The sequence below is a fragment of the Ictidomys tridecemlineatus genome, chromosome 3 (assembly GCF_052094955.1).
Source record: "Ictidomys tridecemlineatus isolate mIctTri1 chromosome 3, mIctTri1.hap1, whole genome shotgun sequence".
Lineage (NCBI taxonomy): Eukaryota > Metazoa > Chordata > Mammalia > Rodentia > Sciuridae > Ictidomys > Ictidomys tridecemlineatus.
This window is the reverse complement of record NC_135479.1, coordinates 5,598,712-5,623,926: the sequence shown is the minus strand read 5'-3', so window position 1 is coordinate 5,623,926 and position 25,215 is coordinate 5,598,712. Positions and strand designations below refer to the sequence as shown.

The following is a 25,215-nucleotide window of genomic DNA, read 5'->3' as shown; positions in this document are numbered from 1 at the left end:
TTAGGTGATATCACAGTTCTTGAGCTTGTGTGATGTTTTGGGCTGTTCTAGAGGGTTCTAGAGGCTGTTCTAGAGTGTGGAAAGATGAAATGTCAGGATATATACAACTTAAATCCAAATTAAAAATATGAACCTGTGGGCTGGGATTGTGGCTCAGCGGTAGAGCTCGGGCGAGACCCGGGTTCGATCCTCAGCACCACATAAAAATAAAGGCATTATGTTGTGTCCATCTGTACCTAAAAAATAAATATTTAAAAAAATATATGAACCTATAATGAATATATAAATACAGCAAATGTGGCAAATGTCACTCTTGAATCCAGGTGGTAAAAATAAAATTGATTTTTGTAACTTTCAATATTTTTGTATGATTGAAAAATACTCAAAGTAAAAAGTTAAGGAATCAGAACTCCCAAGGAGGCCTATAGGGGCTAGGATTGCAGGTTAGTGGTAGAGCACTTGCCTAGCATGTTCAAGGCCCATGTTCAAGGTTCCATCCCCAGCCCAGCAAATAAATCAGTACATAAATACATACATGCATAAATGAAAGAAGGGCCTAGTGAGCAAGCCCATACATCTCTGTGGAGAAAACAAACTCAGTGACTATCCCCTCTACCAATAGGTGATGTACATTAGCAAGCCTAGCACATGGCCTGGGAAGTTATTAAATGCATGTAAAATAAACAAGTGACTGAACTAATGACAACAACTCTGGCCTACTGGAGTCCACAGGGGAGTTGGCAGTAGCAGTAGCAAGGATTTGTGGTATTTGTTGTGTTTCATAGGCCTCACCTGCTTATCTTGTAGAGCCTTGAGAGGGAAGCCCCCACTCTGGCCTTAAGGCTGTAGAATGAGTCAGTGGAGTTTTATTTCATTTTTATAAAATTAACATGTAGGAGGCTGGGGATGCAGCTCAGTGGTAGAGCACTTGCCAAACATATGTGAAGTCTTAGGTTCAACCCCTAGTACCACACTACAACAAAATTAGCAGGTCATATAGTGAATGATTCTTTTTTTTTAATATTTATTTTTTAGTTGTAGGTGGACATAATATCTTTATTTCATTTTTATGTGGTGCTGAGGTTTGAACCCAGTGCCTCACGTATGCTAGGCGAGCACTCTACCACTGAACCACAATCCCAGCCCTAGTGAATGATTCTTAACGTTTTGTGGGTCTGTGACCTATTTGGGAATCCAATGTAAGCTCAGCATCCCCTTCTCACAAACTCATATTCCTATATCAAATATACCATGAATTTTTCACACAATCTCAGATGGCCCGCGGACCTTCCCTGACCACAAGTTCACGTTCAGCTCCAGGTAATGAATCCCTGCACTCCAAGAAGCCTGAAGAACCTCATGGCCCATCCTAAAAAACTGCCCCAGAGTGGATATCTCATGACACTCAGCTGCTGCAGGGTAGGGCTCCAGCCCCAAAGGCATTTTCAGAAGGCAGGAAAACGAAAAGGCTTCTGAGCCCCATGGAGTCTGGGGCATTGCCATCTCTGGGCCTGGGTCCTCTTCTCTAAGAAGATGCCTCAGTCCCCCACCTACAGTGGGATGTATATGCACCCCAGCCTCCAATGGAGGATGCTGATAGACACAGGCCCCTTGGCCAGGCTGAGTTTGGCTGCTCTGAGCCACTGCTCTGTTCTCCTATTTTCCAGGGTGATTGGATGCCTGATAGAGGGGCTCACATCCACAGGGAGGGCACTGTGCTGGCCCGGTACATACAGACATGAGTGCTACAGCCACACTGGGGCTCCTTCCACAGTGTTTCCATATTCCAGGAGCCAGCCCTCTCTGAGCACCTTGCCTGTGCAGAACAGTTCTCAAGATAACCTGGCAAGGGGGCTGGGGATGTGGCTCAAGCAGTAGCGCGCTCGCCTGGCATGCGGCCCGGGTTCGATCCTCCAGCACCACATACAAACAAAGATGTTGTGTCCACAAATAACTAAAAAATAAATTTAAAAAAAAAAGATAACCTGGCAAGGCAGGTGATGCACAAGGACGGTGACTGTGGCTCATGCATTTGCAACAAGCATTTCCTCAATCCCGCTGGGAGCTGGCAGCACATGGATCTGTTCATAGCTGAGGTTCAGGGAGGTTGACAGTCCCATACAGTTCAACTACGCTTTTATTGAGTACCTGCTATGTTCCAAGCACTGTGCTAGGTGCCAGGGAGCATCTGATCTTGAGGGGTACACTCATTTCAAAACAACATGGCAAATGCATGAAAAAGCCACAAGCTGGGCTGAGAGTGCAGTTCAGTGGTAGAGTGCATGCTTAGCATGCACCAGGCCCTGGATTTGATCCCCAGCACACATTAAAAATAAATACTATGTGCTGGGGTTGTAGCTCAGTGGTAGAGTGCTTACCTAGCATGTGTAAGGCACTGGGTTTGATCCTTAGCACCACATAAAAATAAACAAACAAAAGCATGCTGTTTACCTATAACTACAAAAAATGATTGAGAGTAAAAAAAAAATAATAAATACTTGGGCAGGTATCACAAGCCTGTAATCCCAGGGTGATTACATGGCCAGACTCTCCTGAGGCTGAGGCAGGAGGATCCTAAGTTCAAAGCCAGCCTCAGCAACTTACTGAGACCCTAGGTAACTTAGTGAGAACTTGTCTCAAAATAAAAAATAAAGGCTGGGGATGTGGCTCAAGGGTTAAGAGCTCCTGGGTTCAATTGCCAGTACCAACCCCAATAAATAAAGGCATGCCCCCCAAACTATGGGGACACATGACCCAACCCAGGGTGTGGGGAGGTCAAGAGAGGCTCCAGGGAACATGTGACATCAGCACAGTATCTTCAAGAATAAGGATAAATCAGGGCTGGGGTTGTAGCTCAGTGGTAGAGCGCTTGCCTAGCATATACAAGGTAAGGTACTGGGTTCAATCCCCAGCATAACATAAATAAATAAAATGAACAAAATAAAAGTTAATAAGGATAAATCAGCCAGGTGCGTTGACCCACATCTATAACCCCAGCAATTTAACAAGACTCTATGGGGGGAAATGGTAAATAAAAGACTGGGAATGTAGATCAGTGATAAAGGGTTTTAGATCTGAGACCTGTGAAGCCACAGGCTTTAGGGAAGCAGGTGCCAGCAGTCCCTGCTGTCTGGCAGAAAAATATAGACAGTTGGGGTCTTGGAGGCCCTGGCACTCTCAGCGTTGAACATGTGCTCCTGGTAACCAGCCTCAAAAGATTATCACTAGAGGGACATATATATGGACAATCACTAGAGACGACAGATTTGTGACAGCCCATGAGGTGCCTACCCCATGCCAGGCAATGCTGGCCTCTTGCTGGCCTCTATTATTCACATTTTAAGGGGATTTAAGTAATTGTCTGGAGGAGGCACAAGGACCCAGCCCTTGCTCCATGCTCGCTCTGGACACATCTGGGGGACCCAGTGAATAGCAGAGCAGGGACTTGGGGTCCAGGTCTCCCGACCGGCTGCACCAATCCCTGGGCCCATCCCTCGCGCTGGCACCGGGAGAAGGGAGGGCGGTGCGCTCCCCTGACGGCCGTCGGGGCCGTGGCTCACTGCCCAGGGTCTGGGAGGAGGGCGCCAGTCTGAGCTTGCGGCTGAGAGGCCGCCTCCGCCGGGGCAGCCCGGGCGCCCACCGGGAGCCGGAGGGGTGGAGAGGCCGGGCCGGGCCGCGCGGCAGGACGGGTGGCTCCTCCCCCGGTCCCGCCGCCGGGGCTCTGGGCGCGGGGCCGGCGCCGCGGGTGCCGCAGCCCTTTCCGGGGGGCGGGCCTGACGGCAGCGGCCACAGCGGCTCCTGCCCCGACAGGTGCGCGCTGCGCGCAGGAATGCGGCCCGCCTGACTCACCAGCGCCTCCTTCCCACCTGCGCCGCCGCCGCATAAAGCGCGCCCCTCTCTCCCCGCCACCGCCGCCCTCCCGACAGTCTCGGCCCCAGACGCCCCAGCCCGACCGCTGAGCCCGGCCAGGCGCGGAGGGCGCAAGGTAGCGCCGAGGTAGGTGCACTCGGCCCCTCGGGGCAGGCGCCGGGAACCCAGGCGCTGGGCGGGAGGGCAGGGGCGCCGGGGCTGGCCGGGAGAAAGTGAGTGCCCACCCCATCCCGGGCGATCGCGCTGAGGAGCTGCTGAACTTTTGTTTCCCCTTCTCCTCCCTGAAGTCTGGCAGACCCTGGTTCTCTCTGCCCAAGCTGCTCAGGGCAGGTGCCGGCGGCCCGAGTGTGCCCAAGGCACTGCCAGGAGCAAAGGGTAGGGGCAACTGGAGAAGGATGGTGGCCAGCAGATCTCCCGCTAGAGGAGGGAATTGGATGGATGTGCGAAATAGGTGGACAGAAGCCCCCGGCTGGCAGGCCTCTGGGTTGCACCCCTCTAGGGTTTGCAGAGAGAGTGGGAAAGCAGGCGCGCTGAGAGGCAGTCGCCCTCCCTGTTCCTTCGGGGTGTGGGGAGTCCCTGACTTTCCTCCTCTTGGCCAGCCACCTGCCTGCTCTCTTCCCAAAGTCGGTTGCAGATGTCTTTCCTCTGGGCAGCTCTCCTGACCTCACCCAGCAGCCCTGGGGTCGTGCCACCCTCATAAACCTCTTCCCCACAGCCTCTGGGGTGGCTCTTGGGCTGTCACTGTGGTTCAGGGGCTCCAGATTTCTCCCACGGACAGGGACAGGGTTCTTCTCCTCCCTCACACCCTTGCCACACCCTGAGTACAAGGAGGGGGCTGGGGTGGCATGGCTGTTGCTCTCCCCTAGACAGCTGGAAGTGAAGGCTGAGTCTTCAAGGGGGGTTGGAAGAGAGGGAGGATAGCTGCAGGGTCAGCAGGGAAGGGGTGTCCGTCTCCTTAGCCCTGATTTCCCAGGACCCCCAGGCTTCTAAGGGTGAAGGCCTAGGCCCTCCAGACCGAAGAGCTATGGTGGGCAGCAACGGGCTGCTTGGGTGGTCCCATGGGCAGGAGGAAGAAGAGGCACTGGAGACTCTAAGCCTGTGCTTCTGCAGTGTACTCCATTCAGGGGGGCAGCCCTATACTCCATGGACAGAGCTCATACAGGAAGTCCCAGCAGTACTGGGCCCCGGGGTGGCCTGTAGAACAGTACCCTGCGTGATGGGCCCTGCTTGCCATGGCCAATAAACCCATGATCCTAACTTACGTGAAATCTCCTTGTTTCCACAATTGGCAACTACTTTAAAAATTTTTTAAATGCAAGTTGAGTCAAACAAAACAGTGCCTAACCCCCGACTGCCATTTTATAGTCTCTGAGTATAACATGGAGGATCAGTGTGAGGTCTGCACTGCCTGGGCCCCGAGGGAAGCGCTGCCACCTTTTGTGCCTCATCTATGGCCTCAGAAATGGGCACATGCAAGCCTCTCCCTCTGGGGTCCTGAGTAGATTCGACAGTGATCCTGTAGATGAAGTGCTGGGTGCATGTTGCTGGTGTAAGTCAGCCCTGTGTGCCAGGTCTGTGGACACGTGGTGGGTGAGTGCAGGCTGGGCTTGGGCCTCCAGTGCCTGTACCTGCCTGTATAGTGGTGCCCCAGGGAGGCTGAGGCCGAAGCCTGTATTGTTTAGCATGTGGGTGTGGTGCCTATACCCCGAGGCCGCAAGAAATCATATCCCGGCTGACTCAGGGCTCCCTTCTGAGCCACTACCCTGGTAGGGCGGCACCTCCCCTGCAGCTCTGTCTGGAGCTGCTGTGCCTTGGGGTGGGGGGGCAGTGCCTTCCTGCAGTTTACCTGAAGGGCCTCTGCAGCACTGCAGGGGCTTTAGTCTCCCCCCCCATGCCCTGGGGCTGCCCCTGCCCCACAAGAGGAGGGCTGAGAAGGGATTCAAGGAGGGTAAGTGGGCATGGTGTCCTCTGGGCCCCTGGGAGATCTGACCCTAGAGAAAGAGGTGTGGCCCTGGCCTTTGTCCTCTGTTCTGCAGGCCCAAGTGTTCATATGGCTAGCTTCTTTCCTTCCCAAAACTTCAGGCTACCATTCAGGCCTTTGGATGCCTGAGCCTACCCTGAAGGTCACTGATGAGTTGAGATAGTTTAATAGTGGGGTTACACTGTTCAGGGGTCCTGACAAGTCAACTCTGAGGCCAGGGGAGGTATTTGGAAGGGCAAAAGGGCTTAGACCTGTGGGCTGGCTGTAACTCAGTGGTAGAGCACTGGCCACCTTGTATGCGTGAGGACTGGGTTGGATCCTCAGCACCACGTGAAAATAAACACATAAGACATGTGCAGTGGCACACACCTGTAATCCCAGCAGCTTAGGGGGCTGAGACAGGAGGATCGTGAGCCAGCCTCAGCAACAGTGAGGCGCTGAGCATCTCAGTGAGACCCTATCTCTAAATAAAAATCAAGATAGGGCTGGGTAAGTGGCTCTGTGATTGAGTACCCAGTTCTGAGTTCAATATCCAGTATCCAGAAATTAAATAAATAAATACGTAAAATAAAGATATTGTGTCTATGCACACCTAAAAACAAATAATTTTACAAAGGGGAGCTTAGACCCCACTCTGATGGGTCAGCAGCCAGCACAGAATTCGGCAATGTAGAGAAAGCCGTCTCACCCTATCCCTGGCCCCAGATACTGGGAAGGGCTCCTCTTCTGTTCCTGAGCTAGAACAGAGGGGGCAAAGGGTAGATCCATCCTAAGGAGGGCTTCTTTATTGGGTGACCCTGTCCTTGCCAAGCCTGACCAGGCCCACTGAAGAACAAAGGCAGAATAAGCCCTGCCCTGCTCTTGGGGAGACCAGTACCAAGAATCCTGGCACGGACATAAGCTTGGAGCCCAAAGTCTTAAAGACCAGAGAGAACCTTTCTGTGCAGGAAGGGGGCAGTGGAGAAGATGGGAGTGACATCCCTGGGCCTTTGGTGATCACAACAGCTCTCAGAGCCTCAATTTCCACACCTGCACTTTGGGGTGGTCTTGCCTGCTCTGAGGAGCTATGATGGAGATCCAGTGCACTGAAGGCACCAACCAAGGATGAAGAGGTGTCATGTGTCCATTGTTGTGGTTTTGTAGGAGGAAGAAGATGGCAGGGCCACATCCCAATCCGTGGGTCAGGCTGCTGCTGGCAGCTCTACTGAGTGTCAGCTTTCCTGGGAGCACAGGTGAGTCTACATGGTCCTGCAGCCCCCTCTGGGGGAGGAGCACCGCTCATGGGGCCTCTCCGGACTCTTGGCTGTCCAACAGCTGACCACTGCGCCCCTCCAGGCCTGGAGAACTTGAGGCTTTGTGCCCTGCATCAGAGAGAGTCGTGAGCCCTGCTGGGTGGCCTGGCACTGAGGGAAAGGAGCCTGTAGAGGAGAGAAAAGCTGCCTGCTCCGAGGAGGAACTGAGGCTCCCTGCTGGAGCTGAGGTTTCCCAGGGATTTCAGGGAGAGAGACTGCTAAATATCACCCGCTGTCTGAGTGTCCCCGTTGGCAAATGATGCGAGCCATCCCCTGCCAATCAAACTTCCCCCATTAAGCCAGGTATATTGGTGGCCCCCATAGCCCCAGCTCCCTGGAAGGCTGAGTGAGGTAGGAGGATCACTCGAGCCCAGGAATTCAGAGTCAGCCTGGGCCACATGGTGAAACCCCATCTCACACAAGCCCCCATCTCAAAAATAAATACACCAGCAGGGCGCAATGACACATGCCTGTAATCCCAGCAGCTGGGGAGGCTGAGACAGGAGGATTTCGAGTTCAAAGTAATTTAGCGAGGCCCTCAGCAACTCAGTTGAGACCCTGTCTCTAAATAAAATATAAAAAAGGGCTGGGAACGTGGCTCAGTAGTTGAGTACCACTGAGTTTAATCCCCGGTACCAAAAAATAAATAAATAAATACACAAATAAATTTTCAGTTGAGGTTGTATTGATAGCTTGAAATAAGCTTGAAATAGACCGCAGTAGGAACACTTACACCACAGAAATTGGCAAACAGCAAGTCAGGGCTTCCTCTCCCTGTTCAACAATGTTCCTCCCAATGTTCAGCAATGTTCAGTGTTGAACACTGACCAACACTGACCAACACACCATAGCCTGGAGTCCAGGAGACCACCAACTATATACACGGGTGCACATAGTAGGCCTCAGTGTTTTCTAACTGAACAGACCCAAGGGGAACCTCAATGCCCTTTGGGAGAACTCTGGAGTTTTCCTTACTGAGGACCTACTGTGTGTTGGGTTTTGTGTTAGGTGATAAACTTGACAGAACTGGTCCCCTGGACCCCAGAGGAGGCTCAAAATACAGATGAGTCCCATGGGAATTATTGTGTGGGAGAGCATGAACTACGATGGGAGAAACCCACAAAGGACAGTGGGTGTGGCTCACAGAAGGTGTTGGGGAAGATGGAAGTATCTCCGGGACCTGGGGAGTTAGTGGCAAGGGGGACAACCAGGCCCTGCCAGCCAGCAAATGATGGCCAGCACCTTCGTCCCAGCTGTGTCCTCCTTCCCATCAGACTTGAGTGGAGCGTCCAGGCTTGAGATCTGGCTCAGAGAAGAGCTGCCTGCTCCGAGGAGGAACTGAGGCTCCCTGCTGGAGCTGAGGTTTTATTTTCTGCAGAGCTCTGCAGCCAGCTGCTGCACCTCGGGTGACCATTTCCCCCTCCATAGAGTTGGGAGGGCATCCCCATTCCTGGTGGAGGGTGCAGGCTGGAGAGGGTGTGGTAACCAGAGAAGCCCTCTCCATGCGCTTGCCTCTCGCCCCTCTGCCCCCAGCCAACCTCTGCAAGAAGGCTCAGGTGAAGAGCTGCACGGAGTGCATCCGTGTGCACCCGGACTGCGCCTACTGCACGGACGAGGTAAGCTGCTGTGCAGGGCTCTGCGGGGCCAGCCCAGGGCCACTTCTCCAACCTGCACACACCCCTTGCCACACCCTGACTCTGGCTGTGGCCAACTCCACCCTTGCCACCCCCGCAGCCTGACCCTGGGCCGGGTGGGTGTGGAGAAGAGGCAAGGGTCAGGAACAGCAGGGGAAAATGAATTCAGGGTTGGGACAGCCAGGGGATGGGCACTACCCCCATGGACCCCTCTGCTTCTGGCCAGATGTTCAAGGAGCGGCGCTGCAACACCCAGATGGAGCTGCTGGCCGCAGGCTGCCGGCAGGAAAGCATAGTGGTCATGGAGAGCAGCTTGGAGATCACAGAGGTGCCTGGAGCAGGGCGGGGGCTGGGCTCTCCTGGCACAAGGCTTGCTGGTTGTGGGGGCCATGGTGCCCCCTAGCAAGGCTGAGAGGCTCCCCTCAGGTCTTCCAACCAGCTTTCCCCTTGACACTCAGTTCCTTTCCCTTTATACAGGAGACCCAGATCGATACCACCCTCCGCCGCAGCCAGGTGTCCCCCCAGCGCCTACAGGCCCGCCTGCGACCCGGCGAAGAGCGGCACTTTGCACTGGAGGTGTTTGAGCCCCTGGAGAGCCCTGTGGACCTGTATATCCTCATGGACTTCTCCAACTCCATGTCCGACGACTTGGACAACCTTAAGAAGATGGGGCAGGACCTGGGTACATCTGGGCCAGTGTGCAGGACAGTGGAGATGGGGGGCAGATCTCACCCAGCTGGCTCAGGACAGCAGCACCCACCTCACAAGGAAAGATGGGACATCTGATCCCCGGAGAAATATGTCTCCCCCCATTCTCAGGGGAGGGTCCCGACCAGATCCCTCACCACTCGACTTCAGACAGGTCTGGTGGGCAGCAGAGCCCTCTGGCCTTGACTAGGAAGGGCACCCCCTGCCACAGCTGTGGATAAGCCTCAGCGCTACAGAGGGAGCTGGGCTCAGTTCCCCTGCCAATCCCCTGCTTACTAGATACATTGTCCCAGGTCCCAAATTCCGTTTCCCTCAACTGTAACTAGGGACAAAAGCTACTGAGAGTACCAGGAAACGTCCAGTGTACAAAGGGCTAAGAGGTGGTGGCTCCTGTCCAGCTCCCCTCTTCCTGAGCCAGCCCAGGTGCCCCTGTGTCCATGGGGCGGGTACTAGGGCTCACTGTCCTCTCTTTTTCTGGTGCATGCCCAGCCCAGGTCCTGAGCCAGCTCACCAGTGATTACACTATTGGATTTGGCAAGTTTGTGGACAAAGTCAGCGTCCCTCAGACAGACATGAGGCCCGAGAAGTGAGTGACTGAACAGGCCCCGGGTGGGCAGCGGTGCTGGCTGGGTGATTCACTGCCTTCCCGCTGGCACTTATAGGGGCAGAGCGTGGAGGAGTACAGGGTCTCCCCCTCCCTAACGCTCTCTCCTTCCCACCTCTGCCCAGGCTGAAGGAACCCTGGCCCAACAGTGACCCTCCGTTCTCCTTTAAGAACGTCATCAGCTTGACGGAGGATGTGAACGAATTCCGGAGTAAGCTGCAGGGAGAGCGGATCTCAGGCAACCTGGACGCTCCTGAAGGTGGCTTTGATGCCATCCTGCAGACGGCGGTGTGCACGGTGAGCTCAGGGAGGGGCCCTGCTGGCCTCAGCCAGGGCCGCTGCTTCTTGGCGGGGGAATGAGCCGCCCACCAGCGTGTGCGGGTGTCCTGGAGCCTGTGATCCCATGTCCTGAGACAAATTCCGACCCTTTGGGTGGCCCTCATTTCTAGTCCAGGTTTGGATGGGCTGGGACCAAGGTCCCCCCTACCTAAGCAGTCACAGCCTGGTTCTGTGCGGGCCTTGGAGTTCCGGAATCTTCAGTGAACCTTCAGGCCAGCCTCCCAGTGAATCTTGCAGGCCCCACGGGCTGCCAGTCTCCAACTGTGCTGGCGGCCGAAATGGCGACTTCTTTCTATGTGAACAGTAATTTTTTCATTTTGAAAATAACATATCCACATTGAAGGCAATTTAGAAAACAAAGAACAGAAATTGCTCATTATCTTACCACGGTAGCCAGCCACTCCGTGTCCCGTCAGTATTTTGTCTCTTTTCCTTATTTCTCACACTCGGCTTGGCGTACTTATAATTCTGAAACTTGCTCTTTTTTTCCCCACTTAATGCTCTCATAAACATTTTCTCTTGCAATACACAGTTTTCAAAATCTTCAGAATCACCCCCCCCCCCCGTGTTTTTCTGACAGAGAGCTAATACACTGCTGTGCCTATTTCAACTGGCCTTTTGCATTTACCGTTTACCACTGATGAGGTTAACACACTCTTGCAGGGTGGTTAAGAGCTTGGGGGAGGGGGAGTCCCACAAGCCTGGTTGAATCTGCCCACTGTGTGCCCACACTGCAGCCAGTGCCCTCCCCCATCAGCACTTCCGGTTTTCCTCTGTCGTTGCATGCTGTCACAGGCTCTTCTCATGTGCCTTAAACCCGGCCCCGTGTTGGGACCTGCTTCCCCTGCCCTACATGGCACTAGGATGCAGGTCCTCAACAAGCAGCCCATGCCCTTCCTGCCTTCCCCAGGGGGCCATCGGCTGGCGCCCCGACAGCACCCATCTGCTGGTGTTCTCCACTGAGTCAGCCTTCCACTATGAGGCCGATGGTGCCAACGTGCTGGCTGGCATCATGAGCCGCAATGATGAGAAGTGCCACCTGGATGCCACGGGCACCTACACCCAGTACAATATGCAAGACTACCCTTCAGTGCCCACGCTTGTGCGCCTGCTCGCCAAGCACAACATTATCCCCATCTTCGCTGTTACCAACTACTCCTATAGCTACTATGAGGTACAGGCCTGGGCCCCACCGGGCAAGAGGGACAGGGCAGGGAGTCCCCGGAACTTCCCAGCCACCCATCCCTCTCCTTCTTCCCTCCCAAAGCTGTGGGCCCCTGGAGGGAAGGTCATGTGCCCGTCCCCTATCCCAGCTCCCAAGGAGGTGGGGGCTGAGAGGGAAATTCTGGAACATGCTGTCAGGTTCAAAGAGACGCTTAGTCTGAGGCTGGCCCTCTCTCCTACAGAAGCTTCATACATACTTCCCGGTCTCCTCGCTGGGGGTGCTGCAACAGGACTCATCCAACATTGTGGACCTGCTAGAGGAAGCCTTCAATGTGAGGCACAGCGCCCGCTGCAGATTCTGAGCCCTCCTGGGGCTGGGCTAGGAAGAGGGTAGAGTGGGCGAGGGGTGGAATAGGCCAGTAAGGAAGGGTCTCTGGCAGTCCCTGGGAGCTTGAGGGTCATCCGGATCTGGTGCCAAGCTCCTGGAAGCTCTGCCGCTGTGATCCCACACATATGCCCACACATGCCCTCCATCTGGATGATGCAGAGCTCAGCCAGACCAGGCCAGGCCAAGGTGGGAGAGCCCAGGCTGCCCCCAGACCACTGATTGTCTGCCTTCCCTTAGCGCATTCGCTCCAACCTTGACATCCGGGCCCTAGACAGCCCACGAGGGCTGCGGACAGAGGTCACCTCCAAGATGTACCAGAAGACAAAGACAGGGTCCTTTCACATCAGGCGGGGAGAAGTGGTATGTTCCTGTGGGTGCAGTGGGACAGGGATGGACGTGGCACCCTGCGAGGAATGGAGTCCTCTAACTGGGTGTGAGCTTGGTGCTGGGGTCAGGTGGGCCTGGGTTCAGGTCCGCAGGGTCTGCCCTTGGGGAGCTTGGCACATGCCTGGACTCGTCTGTACCCTTGTCCACACTGTGGGGATGAATCAGAGCATCAAGCTGAGACATGGCTTTTCTTATTGTCCTGTGGTTGTGACTGACCAGAAGGAAGGGGTCCCCAGCCCCAAGGAAGGATGAGCAGGGACCTGGGGGTCAGGAATTCAGGCCCATCCTGAGAGCCAAGGACCCCCAGGCACAAACAGCCCCCTGGTCTATGCGGCAGGGGCCTGCCGTGGGTGACCTTGGGATCCCTGCAGGGAACTTATGATGTGCAACTGCGGGCCGTGGAAGACGTGGATGGAACACACGTGTGCCAGCTGGCGGAAGAGGACCAGAGGGGAAACATCCACCTGAAGCCCTCCTTCTCCGACGGCCTCTGGATGGACGTGGGCATCATCTGTGACGTGTGCACCTGCGAGCTGGTACAAGGCAGCCCCCTGGGTGGGAGAGCAGAGCTGAGCTGAGCACTGGGCCCTGACTCAGGGAGCAGAGCCTCCTGGGCCACACCTCCCTTGCAGGCTGTCCCAAGGCACAGAAGGCAGCAGAAGTGCCCAGTGGCTCTGGACCCCCTCCCTGCACACACTCCCCATGGTCTTGTTCTAGCAAAAAGAGGTGCGGTCAGCTCGCTGCGACTACCACGGAGACTTCATGTGTGGACACTGTGTGTGCAACGAGGGCTGGTGAGTGGGGGAGGGCAGCCCAGCCCCCAGGATCTCCCCTGCAGGCCCTGACCCTGGGCACACCTTGTACACTGAGCTGTGGCGGGGGGCGGGGGCAGATCTCAGAAAGAGCTGGAAGAGGGGTACACTTTTACCAGTTGTTGGGTGAATCCAGTTCAGAGCATTTAGAATGTCACAATTTAGGATTTTTCAGGTTGCTTTTTTCGCTCCACACACATGGGATTAGTCCCAGATTGACCACTGAGCTACCTCCCTAGGGTTTTTTTTTTTTTTTTTTTTTGAGCAAGTTCTCACTAAATTGCTGAGGGTCTCACTAAATTGCTGAGGGTCTCCCTAAATTGTGGAGGCTGACCTCAAACTTGGATTCCTCCTACCTCAACCTCCCCAGTCGCTGGGACTGCATCACACTAAGCAGGAAGAGCTTTCAAAGCTGCAAGATACTGGCAAAAACGAAAACAAGAGGCAGGTACACACGCTGGTAATCTCAGCGACTCAGGAGGCAGAGGCAGGAGCAGCTCAGCAACTTAGTGAGACCCTCAGAAACTTAATGAGACTAAGACCCATCTCAAAATAAAAAATAAAATAAAATAAAAATAAAAAAGGACTGGGGGTGTAGTACAGTGAAAGAGTGCCCCTGGGGTCAATCTCCAATACAAAAAAAAAAAAAAAAAAAAGCTTTAAGACACGGGCTCTGAATGATGACATGGACCCATTGTCCCAGTTACTCTGGAGGACAAGGTAGGGAGAGTAACTTCAGCCTGGGAAACATAGCAATATTTTATCTCAAAAAATTAAAAATAAAAGCTTTGAGACGTTGAACAAGTCTGTCATGACTCGAGGTAGACAAATAGCAAGGAAGGGACTCTGTGGGGGTAAGGAAGCCCGGAGGCTCATTCACTGTTCTCTGGGTGACTTGGACTGCCTCAGCCCTCTCAGAACATCAGTCTCTTCATCTGTAAAATGGGGCAGTCAAAGCCCAGCTGTCTTCCCAGGCTCAGGAAAAGTGTCGATTCCTCCCCCAGGAGTGGCAAGACCTGCAACTGCTCCACCGGCTCGCTGAGTGACACTGAGCCCTGCATCCGCGAGGGTGAGGACAAGCCATGCTCAGGCCGCGGGGAGTGCCAGTGCGGGCGTTGCGTGTGCTACGGTGAAGGCCGCTATGAGGGTCACTTCTGCGAGTATGACAACTTCCAGTGTCCCCGCACCTCCGGGTTCCTCTGCAACGGTGAGTTCAGCAGCTTCCACCAGTGCCAAGGACAGTGACCCTCCCTTCAGTACCCAGGCTGGGGAACCAGGCCAGGGGCCAAGATCTGCAATTCAGACCAGGCCCACTCCCAACTCCATGAGGGACTCTCCCAAGTCCTGCCCCAACCTGGACCTCACCTCCCTCACCTGCAAGGTCCATGCCCAAGGGCCCTGTCAGGATGACGTGCCTCCTGTTTTTAAACCCTGATTCACCTGGATTAGTGGCCATGTCTACAATCCCCTGCTGAGTCAGGAGGATCCAAGTTCAAGGGCAGTCTCAGCAACTTAGCAAGACCCTGTCTCAAAGTAAAAAGGAAACAAGGCTGGGGATGGAGCTCAGGGGTGAAGGGCTTGCCTCACGTCATTGCCACCTCTCCACCCTCTCAACTCATCCTAGGGTAGGGACCACCCAGTTCAACACTCTGGTTGGCAGGCATGTAAGAAGGCAATCTTTCCTCTCCCCATAGACGCTCAATTTCTAGAGTTAGGCCTCCTCTGCATCTCCACAGGGCCTACACACTCGGGCCCAGGCCATGTGCACATAGTCTGCCCAGGGCTGTCAGAGCTGAGCCGAGGGCACACAGAAGCACTGGTCCTGAATGGAGGAGGTGGATAGTTAAGCCCCGCTGCTCGCTTGCCACTGCAGGTCGAGGGCCCTCCTTCTGACCCCTTCTCCATTTTTGTTTTTCCTCCGTTTCTTCTCTTGAACTGTCCATCCCAGAGTGTGGTCAGAGGAACAGAAGGGGAACCAGGTTCAGCTAGAGAATGGCAGGCACTGGGCACAAGTGGAAGGGTCAGAGAAGACGAGAGGAGATGCCTCTAGGAAGGGGCCAGACTGCACGGAGCTTGGGTTCTAGTCATTTTGTCCAAAGGACTTTATCCCTGGACAAAAAGAGTTGATGTCATTTTTTAATACATTTTTTTTTAGTTGTAGGTGAACATAATACCTGTACTTTATTTTTTATATGGTGCTGGGATCGAACCCAGTGCCTCACACGTGCTAGGTGAGCACTCTGCCACTGAGCCCCAGCCCCAGCCCTCAATGTCATTTAATTTTTTTTCTTTTTGTAGTTGTAGGTGGATAGCATACCTTTATTTTTTATGTTTTGGAGGGTACTGGATATTGAACTCAGGGACACTTGACCACTGGGCCACATCCCCAGCCCTATTTTGTATTTTATTTAGAGACAGAGTCTCACTGAGTTGCTTAGTGCCTTGCCATTGCTGAGGCTGGCTTGGAACTCACAATCCTCCTGCCTCAGCCTCTCGAGCAGCTGGCATGCCCATACTTTTATTTTATTTGTTTATTTTTATGCTGTGCTGAGGGTGGAACCCAGTTTTTCACACATGCTAGGCAAGTGCTCTGCCACTGAGCCACAAGCCCAGCCCGAGTTGTTGACATTTTAATTTCATTTTTGGTTTGTATGTTTACCTTGTATCCAGCCACTGATGCAAACTATTTATCTGTAGATTCTTCTGGATATCTTGTGATAAGTTCCTGATAATTATAAATAATGACAGTTTTTTTCTTACTTTCTAATACCCCGACATTTTCTTCTTACCTATTGCATTGGCCAGGACCTATTAGAGATTCTTATTGGATTTATGTTTTGAGATATTCACTCCAGCTGCAGAATAGAAGGTAGTAGGCAGAATGATGGGTGGGGAGAGATGGACGAAGGCGATTCCAGGAGCCTGAGAGAGCGGTGGCCTTTGCCCCTGGCTCCCCCAGACCCTCCCAGCAGATGGGTCACCTGGACCGTGATGCGATATGGCCCTCCCCTCCCTTCTCTACCCTCTCTGCAGACCGGGGACGCTGCTCCATGGGCCAGTGTGTGTGTGAGCCTGGTTGGACGGGCCTGAGCTGTGACTGTCCCCTCAGCAATGCCACCTGCATCGACAGCAATGGGGTAGGCCTGGGCGTGGGGCAGACACTGGGAGGGCCCCAGTCAGGGCCATTCATCCTCTCACGAGGTGAGAAAGGGGAAAGGAACAGGCAGGGATGGGGCACAACTGGCTCACTTTGATCCCTCCTGCCCCAGGGCATCTGTAATGGGCGTGGCTACTGTGAGTGTGGCCGCTGCCACTGCAACCAGCAGTCGCTCTACACGGACACCACCTGCGAGATCAACTACTCAGCGGTGAGGCCAGGATCCCTGGGGTGTGGGTGTGGGAACCCCAGGCCCTGGGCAGGGTGGGCAGGAGTGGCCAAACCTGCTGCCACAGGAGGTGGCACGAGGCTGGGGGAGTGGCCTCCACGCAGCACAGTCTCCCCCTCGTCTCCCAGATCCGCCTGGGCCTCTGCGAGGACCTGCGCTCCTGCGTGCAGTGCCAGGCCTGGGGCACTGGGGAGAAGAAGGGGCGCACGTGCGAGGAGTGCAGCTTCAAGGTCAAGATGGTGGACGAGCTCAAGAAAGGTAGAGGGCAGGGTCGGAGAGCTGGGGTGCTGTGAGCCTAGGCAGAGCTAGTGGGTCCTCCTCTGGGCAAGGGCTTCCTCTGGGCAAGTTGAGGTCACCCAGTCTGAAAAAGGGTTCCAGAGCTGGGGGTGGGCACAGAACACCAGCAACAGTGAGCCCAAGAAAGGGGTAGAAAGTCTGAGCAAGCGGCATAGGACCCAGGCCGTGAAGAGAATGGCCCAGAACACAGAATGGGGGCTGGGGGCACCTGATCAGGCCTGAGGGCACGCAGCTGGGTCAGGGACAAAGTCTGGGGAGGAGGCATCTGGCCTGGGCAGGGACGTGACCCGGCAGAGGCCCAGGGCCCAGGTGGGGCCCACAGTTGGGCTGTGGAGTGCATGGCCTCCTCCCTCTAGGCCAGATGTGTGGCCTGGATGCCACGCTCCCAGGGGTGCTCAGGTCAGGGAAGTGGAGACAGCTTTGCAGACTCCCGTGCTGCTGGGGCCCACACTGGGCGAGGTGCCCCTGCCACCGTCTCTGTGGCAGGGAGGGGCAGAGCTGGAGAGATCTTACAGCCTTCCCCAGGGAGACGCCCCAGGCCCTGCAGTGGGCAGGGTGGGCCACAGGTTCGGGGGTGCCTCACTGGGCCCCGGGGTGCTCCAGGGTGGAGGGGTGGGTCGGGTCCCTGCTGACCGCCTGTGGGTGCAGCTGAGGAGGTGGTGGAGTACTGCTCCTTCCGGGACGAGGACGACGACTGCACCTACAGCTACACCGTGGAGGGCGACGGCTCCCCGGGGCCCAACAGTACCGTCCTGGTGCACAGGAAGAAGGGTGAGCTGGGGGCCTGGGTGCGGGCGCTGTCGGGTCTGGGCCGGGCGTGGCGGGCATGGCGGGCACTGCCTCCCTCCACTCTCTCTGCAGACTGCCCTCCCGGCTCCTGGTGGCTCATCTTCCTGCTCATCCCCCTCCTGCTGCTGCTGGCACTGCTGCTGCTGCTCTGCTGGAAGTACTGTGCCTGCTGTAAGGTGAGCCCCAGGGTCCTCCCGGGTCCACCTGGGATCCCACAGAGTCCCCACTCTCCCCATGGCTCCCCTGTAGCCCTCCCAGAGACTTCAGCGCGTGGAGCCAGACTGTCTGGATTCTGGTCCCAGCTGTATGACTTTGAGCAAGTTACTTAATCTCTCTGGGCCTCAGGCTTCCTCATCTGTACAATGGAGCTAGCAGCATTGACGAAAGTGCTGACAAAGTTTGGATTAGTTATGGGAAGTTCTTAGAAAGGGACTGGCCTTGGGGAAACACCAAGCTCTGGCTTCTTCCCACCCCTTTCGGAGCCTGGCTCCTGAAGACCCTACTAACCCAGCCCCAAGCCTGTGTGACTCCTAAGGGACAATGGTGATGAAGCCTGTGAGTCTCCCTGTGCTCTGTTTTCCCTGGAGCCTGCTCCCAATGTAATTCCCCTGTGGCTCTCTGTGCCATCACAATGGTGTGTGGCCACGCAACTTTATTTTCTCCTCTCAATTGTCCCATGAGGTCAGTGGCACTATCCCCTATGACAGGTGGGGAAACTGAGGCTCAGAGGGACAGGTGATAGAGACAAAGTCAATGTTCTGCCGGATAAGGTGGCGCATGCCTGTAATCCCAGTGTCTTGGGAGGCTGTGGCAGGAGGATCACAAGTTCAAAGCCAGCCTCAGCAACAGCAAAGCACAAAGCAACTCAGTGGGACCCTGTCTCTAAAAGAAGTACAAAATAGGGCTGGGGATGTGGCTCAGTGGTCGAGTGCCCCTGAGTTCAACACCCAGTACCAAGAAAAAAAAAAAAAAAAAAAAACCAAGGGGCTGGGGTTATGGCTCAGCGATAGAGCGCTCGCCTGGCACGTGCTAGGTCCTGGGTTCGATCCTCAGCACCACATATAAATAAAATAAAGTTAAAAAAAAAAACTCAAAGTCCTCCTAAGTGTCAAGGTGAGGTGAAGCCACATCCCTGGTTCTAGCATCTCCCGCCACAGTCCCTCCCTCCACTGACCACCAGTGGCCACACTCCAGGAACATGGGTCAGCTCCCAGGGAACAAGCAGGAGCTGACAGCCTGGCTGCACAGAAAAGCCCAGAGACGGGAAGTGTGGAGGGCACAGAGCACAGAGGCTGATTGTAGGGCAGGGCAGCATGCTGTCCTATCCCGGGGTTAGCGGACGTTCCTGTCTGTGGCATGGAAAGGGAGGTCTGTGAGTGGGTTTCTTAGCCGGGCGCAGTGGCACACGCCTGTAATCCCCGTGGCTCAGGAGGCTGAGGCAGGAGGATTGCGAGTTCAAAGCCTGCCATCATCTAAATAAAATACAGAATAGGGCTGGGGATGTGGCTCAGTGGCTGAGTGCCCCTGAGTTCAATCCCTGGTACCGACAAAAGAAAGAAAGAGGTTCCTTCTTGGCAGGGCTTCTTAGAGCCAGGTGGCTGGAGGAGCTTCCCTGGGCTGGGACAGCTCTTCAGGTGCTCACACCAGCCCCCTTGTCTCCTAGGCCTGTCTGGCACTTCTCCCTTGCTGCAACCGAGGTATGGGCCTGGCATGGGCAGCTAGGGTGGAGGGGCAGTGGGGCCAGGCTGGGAACAGGGGAGGTGGGAGGCCCCGCACCCACCTTTCTGGGTGCGACTGGGCAGGTCTGGGGAGGGCTTGTGCTGAGGACCCTTCCCAACAGGTCACATGGTCGGCTTTAAGGAAGACCACTACATGCTGCGGGAGAACTTGATGGCCTCAGACCACCTGGACACACCCATGCTGCGCAGTGGGAACCTCAAGGGGCGGGACACGGTCCGCTGGAAGATCACCAACAACGTGCAGCGGCCTGGCTTTGCCACCCACGCCGCCAGCACCAACCCCACAGAGCTCGGTGCGGGCCCAGGCTGGGCACTGCGGACCTTGGCAGTGCCTTTGGGCCCTTGGGGACCTCTGTTCTAGATTGGGGATCACACTGATCCTATTTGCTCTGGGTGCTGGGCACAGGCCTCAGCCTCTTCTGTCCCTTCCTGATGTGCCTCAGGCCTGCATGTGGCAGCCCTCTGCCCCCCCGCTGGCCAGAGGTCTCCAGGATCCTGGGGTGGGGGGTGTTCAACCTGCCCACGGGGCAGGGGCTGATGAAGCCTCCATCCCACCCGCCCCTAGTGCCCTATGGGCTGTCCCTGCGCCTTGGCCGCCTCTGCACCGAGAACCTGATGAAGCCTGGCACTCGAGAGTGTGACCAGCTGCGCCAGGAGGTGGAAGAGAATGTGAGAACCCTTGCGGCCGAGCCAGGGCCCTGGGCTCGGGTGCGATGGCGGGGTGGGGGGGAGCGAGGTGACCTGGACCTCTCTGGGCAGGAAAGGGGCTCTCTGGATACATGCCTGGTGTGGTGAGGTTATCCTGGGGGGCACCAGAGCCTGGTCTCGGGACCTGGCCCCCAGCTTGCCCCAGCCAACTCTGAGAGGTCCCAGGGTAGGGTGCGTGCAGCTCTCCGGGTGCAGACTGACGCCCTCCCTTGTCTGGCAGCTCAACGAGGTGTACAGACAGGTCCCTGGTGCACACAAGCTCCAGCAGACAAAGTTCCGGTGAGTCCCAAATGCCCAGGGCAGGGGCAGCCAGCTGCTCTGAGCCCTGCCAGTCCGGGCCATGCAGCAAGGGTCCCTGGGGTTGGGTGACCGCTGACCGCTGCTCATACACAGACTACGGAGCTCAAGCCCCCAGGCAGATCATGCACCCACCCCAGGGAACATCTGGTTCACAGTCTCCTCCTTGTCTCCACAGGCAACAGCCCAATGCTGGGAAAAAGTGAGTTGAAGAGACATGTGGGACGGCCCCCTGCCTGCCCCTCTTGCCCCAGCCCTGCCACCTGCCCTCTGCCCTTTGCTCCACCCCAGTCTCCACCCCGTGGGAAGGGAGGGCCATATGTGCCATCATGGGTGAGCCTTCCATTGGCTCCTTTACTGGACCATTCCTCTAACGAATTCCAAAGGAAGCGCTTGCCTGAGTGAGCAGCCCCAGGTTGGCAGAACCACCCAGACCAGTCCCCACCTTTGGTCTGGTGACAGTCTACCCCCCAACCCCAAGGACAGTCCAGGCTTGGCTCATCCTCCCCTGGGTCAGAGACCCTCCAACCGAGTGAGAGGCAGATGGGCCAGCAGGTCACACAGTCCTTTCCCCAGTTCTTGAGTCCTGGCCCTTTGGGAAGGGGGAACATGAAACGGAGGTCACACTGCAGAGACAGCAGAACCAGAACCACAGCTCAGCACCTTCAGGAAGAAGCTTCGGCTGATGCTATTGAGTGCTTACAAGGGCCAGGCATTGTTCTAAGGGCTCCCTGTGCCTGGCCATCTTTACCCAGCCCTCTCAGCAGCCCTGCAAGAGAGGTACCATTGCTGTTCCCATTTTACAGATGAGGAACCTGAGGCTCAGAGAGGTTGAGTAACTTTCCCAAGGTTACCTAGCTATCAAGAACCAGGTCAGGGGCTGGGGATATAGCTCAGTCGGTAGAGTGCTTGCCTCGCATGCACAAGGCCCCAGGTTCAGTCCCTCCACCCCCAAAAAAGGAACCAGAGCCAGGACTTGAAGGCAAGCAAGTCTGATGTGAGCACCTGCCCTCAGCATCTCTGCTGTCCCACATCCAATCCTCCCACCATCAGCCCTTGTTGGTGAGGTGGACGGAGAAGCCCATTTCTCAGATGAGAACACCAAAGCTCAGGGAGGTGCAGCAACGGCGTGGATGAGGCCGCAGAGTGAGAGCATTGGGGCCAGCAAGGGCCCCTGGCACTTTTAACTGTCCCACATTCCCCTGATGGGGAGAGGACGGAAAGGGAGAGGACGGAAAGGTACAGGCAAGGAGAATGCCAGGCTGACCCCTCTCCTGCTGGACCCCCACCCAGGCAAGACCACACCATTGTGGACACGGTGTTGATGGCGCCCCGCTCGGCCAAGCAGACCCTCCTGAAGCTGACAGAGAAGCAGGTGGAGCAGGGGTCCTTCCATGAGCTCAAGGTGGCCCCCGGCTACTACACCCTCACTGCAGAGCAGGGTAGGTGGGGCTCCCCGCGCCACCCCTCACCCCGCCCACCCACGTGGCCCTGAAACCCACATCTGACCCCCCAGACGCCCGGGGCATGGTGGAGTTCCAGGAGGGCGTGGAGCTGGTGGATGTGCGCGTGCCCCTCTTCATCCGGCCTGAAGACGACGATGAGAAGCAGCTGCTGGTGGAGGCCATCGATGTGCCCGTGGGCACTGCCACCCTTGGCCGCCGCCTGGTAAACATCACCATCATCAAGGAGCAAGGTTGGTCAGGGTGCAGGAGGAGGGAGGACGAAGCGGGGTCGGACACTTTGTTCCCCCATATCCAGCTGTAGTGGGACCTGGCTGTATGGCCTGGGCCAGTCCCTCGGTGGGCCTTGGTTTGTCATCTGTCAGCTGGGTATAGCACCTGGGTGGGTTCTCTATCCAGAGGAGGGCTCAAGTGTGTCACCAGTCACCACACTGAGGGCACCTCGGGTGCTAGTGATGTCCTCTGGACAACCAGAGGACCCCCTGGCCCCTGACCCACCCACCCCTTACTCCAGGATCCACAGGGCCTGCTCTGCCCTGGACTCATCCATCTGGGGCCTGCCCCTGCCTGCCCCTTCCAGATTGCCTGATGGACACTTTGTTCCAGCTCCTCAACTTTTTCTTGGAGAATATTCCATCCCATTCCTTTGCCCTCCCCATGAGGGTGGTGGGGTGTGGGTAACAAACAGACCCCTGGAGTCTGGACTGGGCCAGAGGGAGGGGGAGCCAAGAGGGGACTGAGGCCAGGATCCCTGAGCAGCACCTGCGCTCCTTGCAGCAAGTGGTGTGGTGTCCTTTGAGCAATCTGAGTACTCAGTGAGCCGTGGGGAGCAGGTGGCCCGCATTCCTGTCATCCGGCGAATCCTGGACAATGGCAAGTCCCAGGTCTCCTACCGCACACAGGACAACACAGCACAGGGCAACCGGGTAAGGCTCCACCTCAGGGTCAAGGGCATGTCCCTCAAGTCGAGAGGGCATGCACTGGGTTCCTAGGACAGAGCAGGATGTGGCAGCTGCCACCTGGGTCCCTGGATGCTTACCCTGGCTGGCCTCCCATGGACACCTGCTCCTGCCACCCTTGGCAGGGACTTCTCACCCAAAGTTCCAGTGACACCTTAGATGAGGCCCCATCACTTCCAGGGACTCAGACCAAGGGAGCCATTTCCTCCTGGATTGGCCAGGAATCTGTCCAGCCCACTCCTGTCCATCCTCCAGTGACCCAGGATGACCAGGACATTCAGATATTTTCTAGGAAAGTAGACTCCCTTTCTGCCCATCCTGGGGATTTTGGCTTCTTGAGCTGGAATTTCAGGGCCCTGGTTCTTGGGCCAGGCTCCCCAATTCTGTCACTCTTGGTTCTTGCTGGGCTCACAGGCAGCCCTTCCAGGCAGGGATGACCACAGCCTAATGTCCCCTCATTGCTGAGCCCCAGTATCAGCAACAGGTGGTAAGTATGCTTGGTTATACCTATCGGGGTTTTTTTTGGTGGGGGGGTACCTGGAATTGAACTCAGGGTCTCTCAACCACTGAGCCACATCCCTAGCCCTATTTTGTATTTTATTTAGAGACAGGGTCTCGCTGAGTTGCTTAGTGTCTCACCATTGCCAAGGCTGGCTTTGAACTCACGGTCCTCCTGCCACAGCCTCCTGAGCTGCTGGGGTTATAGGCGTGCACTACTGTGCCTGGTTCACCTATCAGTTTTTGATCTGTTGATTGCTTGATTATATGGGGACCAAACCCAGAGCCTCTTGCATGCTAGGCAAGCAGTCTACCACTGAGCTACTTCCCAGTCCTTGGCCACAGGTCTAAATTTATAACAGTATTTAAAAACATTCATATTGGGGCTGGGGTCATGGCTCAGTGGTAGAGCACTTGTCTTGCATGTGTGAGTCACCGGGTTTGAGTGTCAGCACCTCATATAAATAAATGAATAAAATAAAGGTCCATCGACAACTAAAAATATTTTAAAAATTCATATCAAAAATTTTTTCAAGGTAGTGAAGTCTAGGTTCTTCAGCAAATACATTACCAGGCCCAGGCAGCCTGGTCACACCCTAGTTTTATTTCATTTCATTGGTAGGAACAGTTCCCATCACTATTCCAGTGCTCCCAGGAAAAATTTTCAAGAGTTTGTATGGCCATAAACCCCACTGTTTACGGCACATTATAAGAGAGATTCTAGCTGGCTGGCTACCCTGCTCTGTATGGAGATGCTTGGGTATTTAATTCTTTTTTTTTGAGGGGGGAGTACTTTGAGTTAAACCCAAGGGTGCTTTACCACCGAGCCACACCCCCAACCTTTTTATTTTTTGTTTTGAGACAGGGTCTCACTAGGTTGCTAAGCCTTGCTTCAAACTTGCAATTCTCCTGCCTCAGATGCCTGAGTACTGGGAATATAGAAAGGTGCCATTTCTTGGCTTATTTAACTGTTTTTAAAAATCATTTTTATAATTTCTTACCTTTTAAAAAAACGTTTTTTAGTTGTAGTCAGGCACGATACATTTATTTTATTTATTTATTTTTTTATGTTGTGCTGAGGATCAAACCCAGTGTCTTGCACGTGCTAGGCAAGCACTCTACTGCTGAGCCACAACCCAGCCCCATTTCTTTTGTACTTTTTATTTTTTCTTTATCTTCTTTTCTTTTTAGTTGTAGATGGACACAGTATCTTTATTTGTATTTATTTATTTTCATGTGGTGCTGAGGATCGAACCCAGTGCCTCATCCTTGCAAGACAATGCTCTACCCCTGAGTCACAACCCCAGCCCCCCAGCCCCATTTCTTACCTTTTTATTTTAAAAAACTTCAAATGTACATAAAAATGGAAAGACTGTAAAATTAAAATCCATTTACCCTTTACATAGGTTCACATATTGTGAATATTTTCCTTCTCTCCTTATATGAGTATCTTTAGCTAATTTACATAAAGACGTTCAGGCAGGGAGCAGTAGCACATACCTGCGATCCCAGTGACTCAGGAGGCTGAGGCAGGAGGATCACAAGTTCAAGGCCAGCCTGGACAAATTAAGGAAACCCTGTGTCAAAGTAAAAAATAAAAAGGGCTGAGGATGTGGCTCAGTGGTAGAGCACCTTTGGATTCAATCCCTGATTCCCCCGCAAAAGTCATTAATATCTTTATTTCTGTATCTCTGGGTGTGGAGAGACGTGTTGTCTGCTGAACTTTTCAAAGTAAATTGTAGACATCACATAGACCCTAAACCCTTCTGCTGGGTCATTTTTCTACATAAGGACAACATGATTACCAAACCGAAGAAAGTTCACATGGATTATACTAGTTCTGAGGGATTAATCCATATGCAGATTTCCCCTTGTCCCAACTGCTTTACGGCTTTTTCCC

General features: G+C 54.8%; 1 protein-coding gene across 4 annotated transcripts in view; it reads left to right on the top strand.

Moving 5' to 3' along the window:
- Window positions 1-3,642: 3,642 nt before the first annotated feature.
- Itgb4 (integrin subunit beta 4) overlaps window positions 3,643-25,215 on the top strand; it is a 32,814-nt gene continuing 11,241 nt past the window's right edge. For 2 of the 4 annotated variants that reach the window (XM_021731224.3, XM_005332569.5), the window contains exons 1-26: window positions 3,648-3,996; window positions 6,995-7,083; window positions 8,677-8,759; window positions 9,004-9,105; window positions 9,255-9,459; window positions 9,975-10,071; window positions 10,215-10,386; window positions 11,339-11,602; window positions 11,835-11,924; window positions 12,218-12,340; window positions 12,739-12,903; window positions 13,085-13,161; window positions 14,184-14,386; window positions 16,213-16,316; window positions 16,449-16,547; window positions 16,694-16,823; window positions 17,511-17,633; window positions 17,724-17,827; window positions 19,315-19,348; window positions 19,492-19,683; window positions 19,956-20,059; window positions 20,319-20,377; window positions 20,574-20,597; window positions 21,689-21,837; window positions 21,912-22,091; window positions 22,636-22,784. In XM_021731224.3, coding sequence (XP_021586899.1) covers window positions 7,005-7,083; window positions 8,677-8,759; window positions 9,004-9,105; window positions 9,255-9,459; window positions 9,975-10,071; window positions 10,215-10,386; window positions 11,339-11,602; window positions 11,835-11,924; window positions 12,218-12,340; window positions 12,739-12,903; window positions 13,085-13,161; window positions 14,184-14,386; window positions 16,213-16,316; window positions 16,449-16,547; window positions 16,694-16,823; window positions 17,511-17,633; window positions 17,724-17,827; window positions 19,315-19,348; window positions 19,492-19,683; window positions 19,956-20,059; window positions 20,319-20,377; window positions 20,574-20,597; window positions 21,689-21,837; window positions 21,912-22,091; window positions 22,636-22,784 — 3,111 coding nt within the window. In that variant the 5' untranslated portion in view covers window positions 3,648-3,996; window positions 6,995-7,004. Of the gene's footprint in view, window positions 3,997-6,994; window positions 7,084-8,676; window positions 8,760-9,003; window positions 9,106-9,254; window positions 9,460-9,974; window positions 10,072-10,214; window positions 10,387-11,338; window positions 11,603-11,834; window positions 11,925-12,217; window positions 12,341-12,738; window positions 12,904-13,084; window positions 13,162-14,183; window positions 14,387-16,212; window positions 16,317-16,448; window positions 16,548-16,693; window positions 16,824-17,510; window positions 17,634-17,723; window positions 17,828-19,314; window positions 19,349-19,491; window positions 19,684-19,955; window positions 20,060-20,318; window positions 20,378-20,573; window positions 20,598-21,688; window positions 21,838-21,911; window positions 22,092-22,635; window positions 22,785-25,215 lie in introns of all 4 variants that reach the window. The other 2 variants (XM_021731222.3, XM_021731225.3) reach the window with 2 other exon arrangements.